The 17,550-nt window shown below is 39.2% G+C and overlaps 1 protein-coding gene across 3 annotated transcripts in view; it reads left to right on the forward strand.

Annotated features, from left to right (window-relative positions):
* The first annotated feature begins 1,432 nt into the window (after positions 1-1,432).
* gria4a (glutamate receptor, ionotropic, AMPA 4a) overlaps positions 1,433-17,550 on the forward strand; it is a 125,310-nt gene continuing 109,192 nt past the window's right edge. For 2 of the 3 annotated variants that reach the window (XM_030151786.1, XM_030151788.1), the window contains exons 1-2: positions 1,433-1,778; positions 5,348-5,506. In XM_030151786.1, coding sequence (XP_030007646.1) covers positions 1,685-1,778; positions 5,348-5,506 — 253 coding nt within the window. In that variant the 5' untranslated portion in view covers positions 1,433-1,684. The remainder of the gene's footprint in view (positions 1,779-5,347; positions 5,507-17,550) is intronic. The other variant, XM_030151785.1, reaches the window with a different exon arrangement.

Consider the following 17,550-nt stretch of genomic DNA (forward strand, 5'->3'; position numbering starts at 1 on the left):
AGAGCTGGACGCACATAGAATGAAACCACATGGACAAAACACAGGATGCTCACACCTGCTTCCTTTTTTAGACAGATTTTAATCACATATGATTTATTGTTTAGCATTTTTGGTTATTTTATTTTTTTATAAAAAATCACTTTGAGAATCATCCCTGTGTGTTTCATGATGCAGGAAGAACTGAATCTGAGTCGCTTTAATGCAACTTAACATCCTGTCTGCAAATGTGCAATGGAAACTACAAGAAATGTCGAGTTCACATTTTCCAGGCTGTTTGATTTACTAGTATGTTTTGTAGCCGACCGGGAAAGCCCATCAGAGATGGACAGACCGCATCTTTCACTGGGACAAGCCGTGAAGCATCCCTTTCGTTTTGCCATCTGGAAAAATGAAACTGTGCTCTCCACCGTGTAACTACGCGATCCCAAACCGTCTGTCAGTTTTACCGACCTGCTACCGGCAGACTAGATAAAACAACTGTGAATGGGATAGGGCTCCAACATAATGTTCTCTAACAGACTATACTGCACGCAATGATTCTTTTACACAACACGCAGTTATTTCTGGCTTTAGGAGTATACGCTGATGTCTCTGAGGACACGGACTGCGCTTTTTTCCTTATACTTCTGTTTTTTTCCCGGGCCAGATGTTTCTGCTCACGAGGTCGTGACGTTGACATAACGATGATTTCAGCGGGTCCCTAGGGCGCCATCAGCGTCCTGCTGCTGTAGGCGGCCCGAGGTTTCCCTCTATACCGCTGATGTAGTCGGTGGGGTGGGACACACTGAATCTGGTTTGGCCACGGAGTGAACCGGTGCGCCAGGATGGATCGGCTTTGTAATGCAATTATTTCGACGCAGATAAAATCTTGCTTTGTCTTTGAGTCGCAAATCAAACCAGTTAAAATACACAATCAATCACCAGCAGTTCTGATTTTCACTTTTTTTTTTTTTTTTTTTTTTACTTTTCTTTTTGGTTATTTCCTCTCTCACGCACACCCCCACATCTTTGTTAAACATAATTATGTCGGGCAGTGGTGACAGATAAAAATATGAACGCTGTCAGGTTAAATGCTGTCAAGTAAAGGGGAAACCACGTACTGCGCGCGCAAACACGCACGCGCAAACACGCACGCGGATCCCTTTTTCTCTTCTTAGAGTATATCCTGCCGAAGCCTTATCAATAGGTTGCAGCAATTCGATGTTACACTAAGTTAAAGACGGCAGACGGGGAAAGAAAAGTGAAGGATGGTGAGGCGGAGAGGAGTAGAGAAAGAAAATAGTAGACCGGATAGAGGGAGGAAGAGGGTGTGAGTGTGAAAGAGAGAAAAGAGCAAAAAAAAAAAAAAAGAGAGAGAGAGGGAGAGAGAGACGGGGCGCGCATGTCCAGTTCCTCCATGCAGACTCCTCTCCCAGCTCGCCAATCATTCTAGCGACTTTCCCCACTCTTTCTTTCTCCCCTCTTACATGTGCGCCGGACACGCAGCTCTCTCCCGAGCGGACACTGCAGGGGAAGAAACGAACGAACCCACCATGGAATAGGAATACTGCTGGAAGACCGGGGGAAAAAACCTCTCACATCCTTCTTCTTCTTCTCTTTTTCTGACGTCTTTTTTCTCTCTTGCATCTCCCCCGTCTCTCTCGATGTCTCTCAACAGTTTCTGAAGGGACTGAAGGAAAGAAAAATGAGGATTATTCTTTTTTCTTGGCACTTTCTCGGGGTGTATTCCGCCCTTTGGGGGCTGGCGACGGGGGCTTTCCCCAGCTCAGTGCAGATAGGTGAGTTGGTGGAGAACTGAATTGAACCATCTTTTGCATGGACAGTCACATCTGACACACTGAATATTAGTGGATTTGAGCGGACGGTGGTCCCCAACCGGGACCCACAACACAAAAGCTCTGTTAAACCTAAGAAATTCACTCAGAAATAACGGAGCGAGAAGACACACAAGTACACAAACATTTCTTTTTCTTGCTGCATTCACTGGTTCTTGTTTTTTTTATGGCAGATATTTGATGTTAAAGATAGACTGGTCTGTCATCTGTACTGTGATTCATTTGTGTTATAAATGTGCACTCAGTCTACTCTGTCCCTTCACTGTATTTGGGTGTATTTTAAAGGCTGTTCTGGGCTCATGAATGTTTCAGCGCGGTTTGTTCCCTTCTAGTCTTCTTCGCTGTTTAGACACTGCAGTATTCTCTCTCTCTCTCTCTCTCTCTCTCTCTCTCTCTCTCTCTCTCTCTCTCTCTCTCTGCCTTTTCCCCAGTTACCCTCATGTCAGGGCGGGAGATGCCTTGGAGATCAGAGATAAAGTTGCCAATTTGCGATTATCAGTGTTCTTTCAGTGCATATGGGAAACACATACATGAAACCTCTCTGCCTCTGTTGTGATCTTACACCAACACATATGGGCACACACACACACCTTCAGGTATGTGTGTGACAATGAATGCACTGCATCACTTCTTGTGGGGGGCAGCTGGGAGGTCCTATAATGAGATTCGGCTCCTTGACTCTGTCTCCTTACAGCTGCCAATAAACTTAATATGCTAAATATTTTCTACTTTGCACATACATAGAGGCGGCACACACATATTCACACTGGTTTTCAAGCATGCACATGCACATGTGCACATAGACTACATGCACATGCAGCCTTTAAAATGCACATTGCAGCTGTGCATGTGCACTTCCATTCTGTACAGATCAGACGTGATGGTGAAGCTCACATACGTGCACACTTCTGTTCTTTCTACTCACATGATCATTCACTTGGTTCTCAAGCAGTTCACCTGAAGAGTCATTTGCATATCTCTGCATTGCACACAAGTATAATGTCAGTGGAAACCAGACAATTTAATTCATATTTATGTGTAGGATAGACGGAGACTCGTGTGAATTAGAAATTTCTTTGAGATATAGATGCAGTAGGATGTCATGCCAGGACACATCTAGAATCATGCTGTAAATGCGTTTGTGCTTTGATGATGTGATGCACCTTGAAGAAATCCCATGTTGTTTGTTTTGTTTTATTTTTATTGCACAGTGTGTTCCAGGTTGGTCAAAAATGTGTTTCCCAACTTCTGGATGAATATTCCCTGTTAATTCAAAATAAGTTGTATTGAGAATTGTACGTATGTTTAGTGCATGGCTTTGTTTTTGATCTACTTAGAGGCATGACAATGTCTCCAAAAGCAACAAAAGGAAAGAGAGAAGGATAGAAACTTTAGGAATGGAATGCCAACAGACATTGGGACAGCTATAGTGAGAGTATTTGGTTCAATATGCTCTTCCTCCTGGCTCCTCCCAATCTTTTTTTTTTTTTTTTTTTACTTCATCCCTTTTCTCTCCCACTGTGATGTCAATGCTCCAGTTGTAGTTCAGTTCAACTAAACTTAAGTCACATCACTTTCAAGCCAAGATGCAATGTAGAAGAATTGGATTAGTAAATTACACACAGAACCATCATTATAGCAGCAAGAACACTTCCATTCAGTAAATGAAATAGATAAACAGATTATGTAGAGTGATTTTTCAAAAATGATGACTGTGACATTACATATTTTGTTGTCTGTCACCTTGTTGTGAATGTGCTACGTCAGAAATGTCTGGAGGGAATTTTGCTACATCTGGCACAAACATCCACTCGTAGTCAACGATAATCTGATTTGGTGGTCAAATGTCAAGGTCACCTCACAAAACACATTTTCTTGTTATAAAGAATCTCAAATACAATTATGACACAACATTTCACACAAATGTGTAACAGAATAAAGCGATGAAGTGATGACATTTTATATCCAAAAGGTCAGAGTGATGAAGTGATGACATTTTATATCAAAAAGGTCAAAGGTCATCTTCAATGTGACATCATAATGCTCTGGAGGAGGACTTTTCTGTCTATTATTCAGTGGCATAGGGGGACACTGTGCCCATATGTCATATTTGATCAGATTCTGAACCAGTGACACTAATCTTGGATGCCCTGCTTGAAACTCTGATGACTGAATAGATCTTCCATGTTACCAGGTTCAAGATATGTGTGAAGCATCCCCATTCTACATCTGGAGCTTCTTTGTGCCTTAATTTTTTGGTAGAGGAATAAAACAAAAGCTTTTATTCTAGTATTTCCAAGTAACAAGTGTGTCGTATATCAATTTTTAGTTAATGAGTGATTAAAAAAATACAGTATGAACTCCTAGGAGACCGTGGTTTTTACTTTCTTTCCAACACATTTCATGGCTTTCTTGATTTACAGGAAAAAATAAAATAAAAGTGATTATGCCCATCACTCTCTTGCAGCATACATACATTTTAAACTACATTCTAATTGACCTGAGAACTGTTTGCAAAGGACACCTCACCTTATTAAGATGTAGGAGGTTAATGTTAGAATCCTGGATGCCATCAGACTGTACACGACCTTACTGATAGACTGAGGATGACTTCATTTTATTTTGCATTCTTGTCTTTTCTTAAACCAATGAACACTATTTCTCCCTGGGGTTGAAAAAGGTTTATCTGTGTTCTATAGAAACTCATCCCTACATATAAATACCCAAAATGCCTCACTCTAAGCCAGCAATGGTCATTTTAAATTATTTCATAAAATATATATTTCATAAACTTAATTGTAAACAGCAAAAACTAAGAACAAATTAGGAACAATGAGTGTTTATATATATATGCAAATCATTATTAATAAGACATTAGCACTCATTAAACTTACAAATGAGTTTACATTCACAACATTTAGTCACTGGTGTTTGATTATGGTGTCTGTCTGTCTGTCATATTATAGGATACTATGTTTAGAGGCTAACTGATTGTAGCACTTACTTCCTACTCCCTTTGTTTTCTCCTCTTTTCTGCTCCTCCTTTGTTTAGTCAATACTTTCTGATCTAGCCTCCACCTCTGTTTTCTTTTAAGTCCTTCTCCAACTCATTATCTCTTTGACGGCTTTCCTGCTACCTCAGTTGTCTGTTTCTTTTCTTTTCCTTTCCACCATCTCTCTCCGTCTTCCTCTTGATGTCATCAGTGAAATATACAGTGTGGGTCTAAATAAGTGTACTTGTATTCATGTTTGTGTGTGAGTAAGTGAGAGGATGCGTTGGAAGACAGATTGCGTTTTGTAACAAAGCTAATGAAGATGTTTGCTTTCTTCCCTCCCTCCCTCCCTGTGTATTCCTCTGCCCATCTCTTTCTATCTTTCTTCCCTGGCGTTACGCTATTTGTTCCTGTCTCTCATCCTCTCTCCAACCCCCTTCTGCCCTACAATAACTTACTTCCTCTCCTCTCCATCATGTTCTTATCGTCCTTGCCCTCTCTCTTTGTTCCTCTTCTCAGGTGGATTGTTCATTAGGAATACTGATCAGGAGTATACAGCGTTTCGTCTAGCTATCTTCCTTCACAACACCAGCCCCAACGCTACGGAAGCTCCCTTTAACCTGGTCCCCCATGTTGACAACATAGAAACTGCAAACAGCTTTGCTGTCACCAATGCATGTAAGTTTCTGACGAAGTACATCAAGGTACTTCATCTGTACTGTTTAATATCAGTTTTTCTTTAAATGCTTCTTTGTCTCTGCCTCTGTGTTTCTGTTTGGAGCTACTTTCCTGTCACCAATAGCAGTGTGAGTAGGAAGTTTTGTTTGTCCTGCTCTAAACAGCAGCTGACTTATACTCACCAGTGTGAAAAGTGGTCTTTCTGTTGCTGGAACAGTTGCTGGATAATTTACCATTTTGAAATCTGGATTATATTGTCTTTAAAGTACATTAATAATAATAATAATAATCCTGAACTAAAAACTATTGCCACCAGTTTATTTGCCATGCATATTTTTGCTCTTACATTTTTTTTTCAATGTAGTTAAGCTCTTCTGTTCTTCTACTTTATTATCATAATTTTCTATTCCATCTGCAAAAAAGATAATGTTACATGCCACATTACATTTCTCCTAGAAGTGAAATGAGGACTGTTGTGTCCGAAACAGAGTGGAACAGTTGGTTGTTGTATCCTCCCTTATGTTCACAAGGACGACAGTTAATCTTTCACCACCCCTTTCTCTTCTCTTAGAGTTCATGTCTAATCCCTCAGACTCCCTCTTGACCTGGAAGCTTGCAAGGCAGATTTTGTGATATTAGTATTAGCAAGTCAGCGTTAACAACTATGTGAGCAGCCTTTCCAGCTGTTCAGAGCTTCTGAGCATGTGTCAGGTGTCTGTTTGTTTGTTGGACTTAAACTATAAAATAAAACAATCATGTGTTGACCTCAAAGAAAACATGATTGTGATATTAAATGTTGTAGTAGCTGTATGATAGTATGGCTGATTGTGAACTCTCCTTACTTGGTGAATTACCTCTTGAAGCGTCTTGCTTTCAGTGATTGAGCTGTGTAGTTGCTGTGTGTCTGTGTGTGTTCTATGAGGTTTTAGTTATTTGCTTTCAGCTGAGTGACACTGGTTTACACTGCTTTCGTCTAAAAGCCAAAAATGTGGTGAGGTGTGTACGCATCACCCACGACACATCTTTGCCACATGCTTGCTTGCTACCTTATTTTATACCCCTCAGTCTCTCAAAAGAATATTACAATTCTAAAAGGTTACAGTAGAGTGACGCAGGATGCATAAAAGGTGCATGAACTGAATCTGCTAGTGTTTTTAATTGCTATATAAAATTATTTTGCACCAAATTAAATTTCTTGTTATGTGTTTTTGTCACTGTCAGTGTTTTTATGTCTTGCATAAAGATGATCATGACACAGACGTAGTAGCAGAAGTGCAGCCTTTTAAGTAAAATAATTGTTCAGTTTCTGCCAGGAGTTAGGTGTATCGCCAAAGTGCTGCAGTTTCAATTAAAAGTTTCCTCTGGGAGTGGGACTGGTTATTTCACTTGCTCAACTGCCTTCCAGTGGTAAAGGTGTACCTTTTCATGTGAGTCCCTGAGTGGGAACAAAGGTTTTATTGTTGCTCTGAACAAGTTTAACTTAGTTTAAACTTCTCATTTATTAAAAGATTGGAGTGCTCCGGCTTAGCAGTATGAGGATGAGACAAGGGAGGATAGAATAACTATGAAAAACTTCATCCATGCTGCATAAATTAAATGCATTTGCCATTTGTCATTAGAGTGCTGTAAAGAGTATAACAACAAATATTCGCAAGATACTACACTGTGTCTATTTGTTAACATCGATCACTGGAGCATCCGTCTAAATGTAGGGACATTTTCAAGTCATCTTACTGCAGTGTTTACCTTCGTATATCATTAAATTTTAACAAATGGACCACTGGGGCTGTTAACAAGGCACGAGGAAAAATCGATTGAGCATAATACAATACAGCACTTCTCCTCATGATATTATATCATTGTGCTTAACAAGATTCTCTAAATATCTTTAGGTTATAAACACAAGTCCACAAGCAGCTCCATTGTCCAACAAGGCTGCTGAAGGTAGCAAAGGAATGGTGCACAACAGAGTGCTTGAAAGCCTGAAGTGCAGAATTTCTCCAATATAATCTAGCATTTCATTCATATTGTGCTATTTATGAGTACAATGACTTTAGTTTTTTTGTTTTTTTTTACCTGGAAGGTATTGTTATGAAAGCCTGAAATCAGTTCAATGCAAGTCAAGTAGAATCATTAATCTCATTTGGAAAATTTAATTTCCAAGCTCTTGATTCTGTTTTATTATAGACGACCATAAATTAATAGACAGCTGAACACAATTGACACTGATTGGAAAATTAATCTGCTTCTTCCCACCCTCAGATATCATCAGACAGTGTATATATTTATGTTCACTCCTATTTGTACTCCTCTGTGTAAGTATGAAGCTACAGAGTGAATACATAACAGGTAACTTTTCAATAACACAAAAGGAGGTACAGGAGTTTTATTAGTGATGAGTAAAACCGCTGCAGGAAAGAGGGTTGGCATGATCGATTGCAAGTGCAAAACAATTATGCATGTGTTCAAAGTTGCATGCACTAAATGCTGACCGACTGAGATAATGATATATGTTGTTGGGTGTCTGATAGAGCCCTCTATGTTTTAAACTCATTACAAAATCACTGAAAATCCACAGAACTCAGTGTGCAGAAATATTTATAAAAGTGCTGAAATAAATCAGACATACACAAAAAACATGAAAATTTAACCATAATTCCAGGAATTGTTTGTGTAGCCAAATATACCATACAGTAGCATATTTGTCTGAAAACAAAAAAATGAGCCAGACTGTGGGGTGACTTCATTGAGGATGAGTGTTTGGAAAATGAAGCTCTTCTGTGTGAACTGTTCTCTCTTCACTGGTTACTCATAACAAGCGGAACCACCTCTCCTTCTCTCTGTCCTTCATCCTCTTATTTTTCATGCTCACTTGCTTTCTCATTTTTTCTCTCCCTTCCCCTCGTTCCCTCTTGCTGTCACTCTCCACCTTGTCTCCAGATCTCTACAGACACTTTCTTTTTCTCTCTCTGTTCCTCTGTTCTTCACCATTTTTTTGTCATCTCTCCTTTCTGCACAAGCATGGTGGATGGATCTCTAAATTAATCCCTGACTCTTTCTCAGGGTGGTGAGCAACATTCTGAATTAGAATAGGGAATTTTGCCTCTGACCTTGGCTAGTTCCTCACAGTTCTAGTATCCAAGAGGCGTGAACGGATCATAAAAATCCCTGGTCCCCATCGTTTTCCCTATTCACAGAGGAAAACAACCCATTTCCTTGTCCCAGAGTCATACATCTGTATCCTCTACTGCTGTCAGTCTGCCTTTGTTATTTACTGTGTGCCCACATACCAGTGTGTCGGTCTCTTTCGTATAATACAGACATGTACGGCATCTCTGCAGGTGTGTATTTGCATCTTACTCTATGATCTGCCTTAGCCATAGACACACACTTTTCCACTGGGCTGAGTGCTGCATCTTTTTTCATAGGCTTACAGAAAATAATGCATGTGGATTAGCATGACCAAAAGCTTCACTAAATACGTGTGTATATGTTGACATATGCGCATATATAGAGTAGAGTGGAGGAATGTGTGGTGCAGAGGTGCAGGTACTCAAAAATCCTATGGGACAGAGCTGATGAAGATCGACAAAAAGCAGTAAGGGGGAATTGGGGATGGAGGAGAAAGAAATCGAGAGGAAACGATTTATAACAAAGAGGTGCTCACGCCTGGTTTGTGTTGCTAAAAGCTGAAAAATGCAATGATGCCCCTCCACACATGTAAATGTAATCCTTTATATGTGGTGTAATAGTTCTGTTTGAATCCATTTCTAACTAAGACACATGATAAACTATTCTATTCTATTCTATTCTATTCTATTCTATTCTATTCTATTCTATTCTATTCTATTCTATTCTATTCTGTTCCATCCCTGCAGCAATAATTATGATGATTATCATATGTGGCTGGGTGGTTAATTATTGCAGCGATGCATAACCTCATTTGTCATCTAGAGTTAATATAGATTGTGCCCATAGTGAATCATTTGCAAATCAATACTGTTTATGTATTATTGACTGCCACAGATTGCATTTACATGCAGACTGTACTGATTATCTCTACAGGCAGGCTACCTGAATGACAGTCAAACTGCTGGAGTCAAATTCACCTTGAGGTGTCAGACTGGTTTTGTTACTAAAATATACAGAATTACTTAAAATAAGTAGAAATGGAAGACTTGCATTGACATGATTCATGGTACTCCAGGCAAACGTTTTTGTCTTACAAGTTTCACCTGTGTCATCACTTAGTGAGGTTGATGTTTTTTTATGCTTTAGGTCAGAGTTCGCTCACAGTACCTGACACTTTTGGAATACTAATCATACCAAACACACACCAAGACCATGACAAAGTCTTATGAACACATTCTTTAAACAGTGCAGTTAGATTCAGAGTTAGCTATCGAGTCATGCACAGGTTCATAGTGGAATACACAGTGACTTCTAGTGATGAAGATGCAGATCACAGCACTCACCTCATCCTCAGTTATGGTGGCTGCTAAAAACACAAATACCCTTATTAGAACCGGTGTTTGTTTGTTTTCTGTTTTGTCTTTTTAGCTAAGGTGATATTAAATGTGGTTCAGTAAATGATGGTGATTCACCTTAACACAAGCTGCCCCCCGGGGCTACTGTCAAAACTTGGAGGAGCAACATAATGGACCTCTCTGTTCTAGATAAACAATATATTCCAAGGAAACAAAAACACAATTCTGATTTGCAGGTCAGTAATAAGACTGTTATTTTGACTTAGATTTAAGGCTGAGTGATCTGACCATGAGAGAAAATACAGTCAAATTACAACCAAACTGGTTTCTGGAGGCTCAGGCGGTGTGTGATGGCTTTTTTTTATTGTTGTTATCTAACTGGACAAAACTAGAAAGTGTTTTCACTCATTTTTGCATAATTTTGGACCAAAATTATTGTCATTATTTTAACAATATCGAAATGAAGAAGACAAACACATTCACACTTTCCTGTACATAGAGGTGCAGCCTTTTCATTAATTACCTAGACTGTGTGTGGCCTATTTTGCCCTGTCGGAGTTTTATAATGAATCAATTATGTTTTCACACTAGCATAACTCTTAAGCATCTGTGTAAATCAGACTCACTGCATGCTGGAGTTTGTAAGCAGGGCTCACATTTTTTTTATTGTCATTTCTTAAACAGACACATTCTATGAGGTAATGCAGCCTCATACTGAACCTTTAAGTGCAGACAGATGCTGAAGTATAAGAAGAAGCTCAATGAAATAAATGTATTAGCCTATCAACATGTGCTAGCTGTAATGCTACTAAGAGCGTTTATTATATTATTTATATTTCTGCAATAAGATTCAGATACTCAACCTCCAAATTTATAATTACAGTAAGTGCTTTTTGCTTTTTTTTTTTTTTTTAACCCTCTGACACGTAAAGAACAAGTGCTTTCACTCTATTTGAGTTATATAGTTCTTCCTACTGAAAGTACCGTACTTTCCGGGCTATAAGGTGCACCTGACTATAAGCCGCAGGTGTCCACGTTGTGACAAGAGATATTTACACAGAAAGATGGTAAACAGAAAAATTATTTAAATATTTATTTCCATACCTTAACTGCTTTTTTCCAAACAGTGCCTGTAACACGGCAGTAAAACGGCAGGAACACGGCTGGTTAAAAAACCCAGAAAAGTCATTGATCTCTATCTTCATCTTCCTTCTGCTCATTAAACCACTGCAGTCGTCTTCTTCAGTGTCTGAGCTGAACAGCCTCAAAGGCTCCACAACCTCAGAAAGTCTCCGTCACACACCTTCTACGTCTCTCCTCCGTTGTTGCTCAATGGCACTTACGAGCAGGAGCTCTGTTTCCTTTTTAGACAGACACATCAATTGCTTTTAACTTAAAAGCTGCAAAATATGCATTTCATCATGTGTTTTCCATGATGAGGGTTTGTGCATGACACGCAAAATGATTGTTAAAAGTTAAGATTAAAACTTCTCTCCGCATTACCTCTTCCACCTGTCTGTCTCACTTTTGCGCTTCCTACTAGAGCGCCCCCTGGAGGCCGGTAGCCCATATAAATCTATACTCGAGCTGCATTGCTGTATAAGCCGCAGGGTTCAAAACGAGAAAAAAGTAGCGGCTTATAGTCCGGAAAGTACGGTATACTCCTGAAATCCTCAGGTTTGTGGTTAAAAAGAGAGTTTCATGGTAGTTCAGGCGAAAGTAGAGTTAGATGTATTTGCAAGCCCCTTTCTGTCCAATCATTCACCATTTCATTCTACCCCACTCCAATTAGCATTCTTTATACCTGAGCCAGTTACAGCCTACTACAGATCTGCAAATCATCTCCTCCACCTCCTCAGCCTTTTCATGCATTAGCAAAATTGTTGTCTTTGTTTACATTTGTTGATTCATTTAAATCAGTGGTTTGTAACGTGTGTGTGTGTGTGTGTGTGTGTGTGTGTGTGTGTGTGTGTGTGTGTGTGTGGGGTGAGGGGCGAGGACAATCTCCCGGGGGGGCGCAAGCACATGAAGGGATCTGAGTGACATTGTTGTGCATGCTTGCGGGTACGTTAGTGACTACTGTTGTACATCACAACATTCTAAATCACTTGGCACATCTTCCCCCCAGGGGGGGAAAACCGTCCGGCACATCGTCCCCCTGTTGCAAATTTATTTTGGGGGGCAGCAGGGAGTCAGTGACAGTGGCGCCTGCAGCCGTGCGTACCTGTGTGTACTGGGTAAAGTTTGAGAGAGAGAGAGACAGAGAGGTAGGTAGGTAGGTAAGGTACATTGCGGTAATTACGGAGAACCTCCCCGGTCTTACAATCTATTTACCCCCACGGTCTTACGATCTATTTACCCCCCCACCCCCCTTGTCTTACGAATTATTCACTCCCCCGATCTGTGTGGTCTGTGCGTACCTCATAATTTCACTCTGCAGGCACACCTGGTCAATGATAAGGTGATGGGAGCTCACAGCTTTATCTACAGAGCTATATAACCCACCACGTTCTCCACATACAGGTCTGTCGCATTAGAATTATGCCCCCGAGGTCTCACAAATTTGTTCAGGCATAGGGGGCCGCCAATAGGTTTATAATGCTGTAAGTAGGGTGTGGTTCAAAAAAGGTTGAGAACCCTGTTTTAAAGGATCAGTGTCAGGCTCTGCTGTTGGGGTAGTTGGTCCATAGTGTCATCAGATTGTTCAGAGCAGAATATGAGCAGAATCACTATCAAACAGAAATGCATGACATTCTATCTAAATCTATAACCCTAGGTGTAACATAAAGTAATGTAATGCTTTACAAACAGACTCTTCCCCAGCCGTCTAGGTTGGTGATGACATTTTCAGGGATTGGTTTCTATGATTCTTAACACCGTTTTGCTCAATACAAAGTGAAAAGCAGAAACTCCTGCTTATCTTCACTCACACACAGACAGAAAAATTACTGATTCAGTGAGAATTAAGTTGTTAACTGAAAAGGTGCTAGTGCAGTGATGACCATAAAAGACACTTGTACACACAGACACACGTTTACAGAGTTTATCTTTGTTTCATGATTCCTCAACATGTGAGCTCTGAGCACTGATTAAGAAGAACACAACTCTGCAGTATGCACACACATACATTACACACACAAGTACAATTTTATACACTTTATCCCACTCTCTGACACGTATACACATTGATTTGCCATTCCGTCTATATATTTCCACCTCCCTAACATACAGCACTTCTCAGAGCATTTTCCTCACTCACTTCTTTCATTAAATGGCTCAGTCATCTTGTAGATGATTTGAGACGCTCAATAATGGCACTGTACCATCATCTTTATTGGTGACGTTTTGCGTGGTCATACGTCTTCTTAATGGCCTCACTGGGGGACATAGAACGGAATGATATCTGAAATCCTTGCACGGCAGTGAGACTGACTTTGCTGCAAGTCTTCGTTTATTCATGTTACTGGCATACTGCAACTGCTGGGTGACTGTAGAGGCTCCTTTAATGCTTTTCTTGGCATCCAGATACAGTACATTATCTAGTTTAGAGCTAATAGCATGACAATAATGGATTCATTTAATTTCATCTAATTGAAACACTTTCCATTTGCAGGTACTTTTACTGTATCACCAATGTGTTTCTCACATTTGTCATAAAGGTTTAATAAGTGTAATGAAAATCTGCATTTTGCTGTTGAGGTTAACTTAGGTCTGATAAACAATTCCACATAAATAATGAAACCTAAAATGATTCTCATTCAGATTAGTATCATAAACTATTCATACAACATGTTTCTTAACAATGCTAAATGCTCTACAAAATAATGCTTCGATTACGTTCAGACTTCAGGCAAATCTGATTTTTTTGCCCATATGTGACCTGTTTCCAATCTGTTAAAGACAGTTTGAACAGCATAAATCCGACCCAGGCCACTTTCATAGGTGGTCCTAAATCTGATACGTATCTGATATTTTGCAATGTGACCTCAGTCTGAACAGTCATGTTGTATTCATCCAACCTATACGTCATTGAAATGTGACAAACATCCCAATTCTGTTTCCCAGGAGGAGGAGTGGCGGGAAGAACATTTTTCCTTCCGTGAACACAGTGTATGCCTGTGTGGTCACATATTACATCAGGACCTCTTTTGCGCATGTGGGTTGCTTCAGGGTTGCATTCAGTTCATACTCAAAACTGGTAGAAGTCGCATTTAATGTGTAATATGAACCAGCACACAAAAAGATTGGATTTCACCAAAAAATTTGATTGTGCATTAAGACCTGCTGTCTGAATGTAGCCTTAGTGTATTTTTTAAGGCTTTTACATCCTCTGGATGTGATGCTATGTTCATCAAAACTATCTACACCAATGCAAGTTTGCAACAGCTGCCACACTTGTTCAATAAAAGATTCAAATATATTCATCCCAGGCCATTTGACAGAAATAGTAATGTATTCAACATCCCCTGCAGCCTGTGTTTGGTAAAAGGACAAAACTCCCCACTATCATTATAGTCTATTTGTTTGTTAATGCTGTTCCAAATGTTGTCCTTCACTTGGATGTCTTTATTGTTTGTGTGTTTCATACTGAATGCTGTGGCTGGATCCATAATTCTTGTTATCACATGATGTTCCGTTCACACAGATGAGTCCTTTATTCTCTCTGCAAAAGTTCACAAAAACTGACCTTGTTCCAAAAACATAAAATGCTACTTCTTCGCTGCCCAATATTCACATTCTGTCAATTCTGTACAAATGAGATAAACACCAGTAAAAAGAAAATATAATGATGGACAGATTAATTATATGCAGAAATGTCCCTGCCCTCTGTCCTATTCCTCGTGGTTTGGTAATGAAGTAGTTAACACTGTCCCCTCAGTTTAAGAGGGTCCTGGGGTTGAGCCTCACACCGGCTGCAGGAGGCCTTTCTGTGTGGAGTTTGTGTGTTTGTCCCTTGTCTACATGGGTTCTATCCTGGCCCTCTGGCTTCCTACAGCTGTTCAAAAACATCTACCTAAATAGGGTCACCATTACTTGTCCATTGGTAAGAATCTGTAGTTTGTCTCTACTATATATTTCAGCCCTGCAACAAACACTGTTTCCCTTTAAGTTGGGCAACAGCATGCAAGAGGTAATGAATATATTATTCCAACTTTATGAGTAACAGTGCGTATAGAATATCCCCAATATATACCTAACATAAAGTGACTCAGAATGTTAAAACATTCAAATTTTCAAGTTTTTTATTACCTCTGCCAGGAGGTATTGTGATCACTTTGCTTTGTGTGTTTGCATGCGTGCGTGTTTGTTTGTTTATTTGTTTGTTAGTAAGATAACTCAAAAAGTTATAGACAGATTTTCATGAAATTTTCAGGTTTCATTTTATTTTATTTTATTTTTATTCCATGTATGCATCCACACCTATACACAAAACCAACTTTTCCCGTGATTGCGTTATCAGTTCCTTCAATGTGCAATTATTATAGAGTGTATTGCCCTTAGTAAGGTGCAAGGCTTGTTGTGATACTTGATTTACATACATTTTCTGTACTTATTTATCATTACTGTTTCTACTATCTTATCTTATCTTATCTTATCTTATCTTATCTTATCTTAGAGCAAAAAATGTAGGTTCTTTGTTTTTAATATTTGGGTGCTTTTATGAAACTGTGTTCATTTTGGTACTTGGCACTTTGCCAGCTTTTTTAGACCCAATAATAAAAGGGAAATTTAGACATATTTTCTCCCATGATGTACCTAATGATAACCTCAGATAAATGCTAAAAAAAATTATACTCTTGCTCTGAGCCATCCCAAAATTAATGAATTTGTAATAAAATAGTGGGGCCAAAAATAGGACCAAAATTGGGACAGGAAAAGCTACGTAGGTGTCAGTGCATTTGATCTGGAAAATATGACTTGAAATGGTGTTATATACCACTATAAATAAAGACACTGTGTTAAATTTGACAATCCTAGTGTTTTTTTCTAATCCAGACGTGGGTTTTTCATGAATCAGCAGTCTCATTCCAGGTTTTGTGTGTAACCCATCATGTCCACTCACATTACATGCAGAACCTGCCCATTTAAACACAAATAAATCATGAGTGATTTTACAACAGTGGTCATTTTTGTGAAACACTCTCCCTTGAATAATTAGTTTGACTCCTAAAATGTACCTGTGAGAGAATAAAAATATATTCAAAAAAATTGTAGCACGTAATCAGTTTCCATGTCCTTTTTACTGTGTCACACACAGATTTTTGCATTAAAAAAAAATAAAAAAATATAAAAATGTGTTTTATTTGAAAACCTGTTTTTATTTTATCTCAGTAAATCCAACATTGTGTGTGCGCGTCTGTGTGTGCATGGTGGCTCATGCAGCGTGCTGTGAGTGCTCCCTGAAGAATCACTCTGTTGCATCATTATATTCTAGCCTCAGCAGTAATGACCAAACAGCAAGCAATATTATTAGACCATGCTGCATGTCGCAATGAATTCGTACATTTGCTCCAGGTAATCTGATTTCATTTAGTGGTACAATAAAACAGATCGTTTCTCAGTGTGTCTCACTTCTTTCATTAAAAAGTCCACTGCCAGGAAGTAAAACTGACATTTCAATATGCTACAAACAGTGTGAGGCTTTTAGGGTCAGTAAATGCTTGTTCTTTCACATACAACGCTGTGGGCTGTGGTGCACAGGGAGCACTGAACTAAATATTTGTCAAAATTCTCTGGTAGATTGCTCTTTATTGCCATTTATGCACTACATATTTTGCCCATTTTCAAAAGTCTAGAAATGTTGCGAACAGAAAGCGCTACTTCTCATTTGCACTAGAACATTGTAAGGTGCAAAGCATCTTTCTTTGTATCACAATAAATGCGTCTAAGGAAGATGTCTGGTCTCTAAGGGCATTTCAAGAGAAATTGTGATAAATGGGTCTGTATATATTAGAGTTATTTCTATCAGAAAATCCTTTTTTGTCATGAAGCATGATTTAGTGCATCATACTGATACTAGAGCTGCACTGAAAGTCTTTTTTTTCCCCTAAACCTGTAATGCCTTAAAGCAAGATGAGTGTTTTTGTAGGTTTTATAAACAACTAGTCATGAAGCTGCTTGAGGAAAATCCACTCATAACATCCAGCAGTGGTTTATCTGGTACAGCCAACGGACATTAATGTAACAAGTGAGAAAAAAATATTTTAATTAAGTAGCTATATTTGGGGTGTACAGCTTCCATTTGAAGGACTGAGGTGTTGTTTTCTATGTCAATATGAATTCCAGGTCAGTAGTGTGTTCTCTTTCCTGTTTGTGCAGGCCCTGGTAGTAATGAACAGTGAATAACAGTATTAAACCATGCAGTGTGTCTCAATGAATAGCCATGTTCCCTCTAGGTAATCTGACTTCAATGGAATAAAAGGCAGACTGTGTCTCTTAAACACACTCTCACACTGACCCACACCTACACACTTTGATACACACACTATATCTGTCTAATGTGTTTCATTAAGACCTCTATTTTCCCACTGGGCATGATAGCTGCGCTGTAAACAG

Source organism: Sphaeramia orbicularis, chromosome 13, assembly GCF_902148855.1.
Source record: "Sphaeramia orbicularis chromosome 13, fSphaOr1.1, whole genome shotgun sequence".
Classification (NCBI taxonomy): domain Eukaryota; kingdom Metazoa; phylum Chordata; class Actinopteri; order Kurtiformes; family Apogonidae; genus Sphaeramia; species Sphaeramia orbicularis.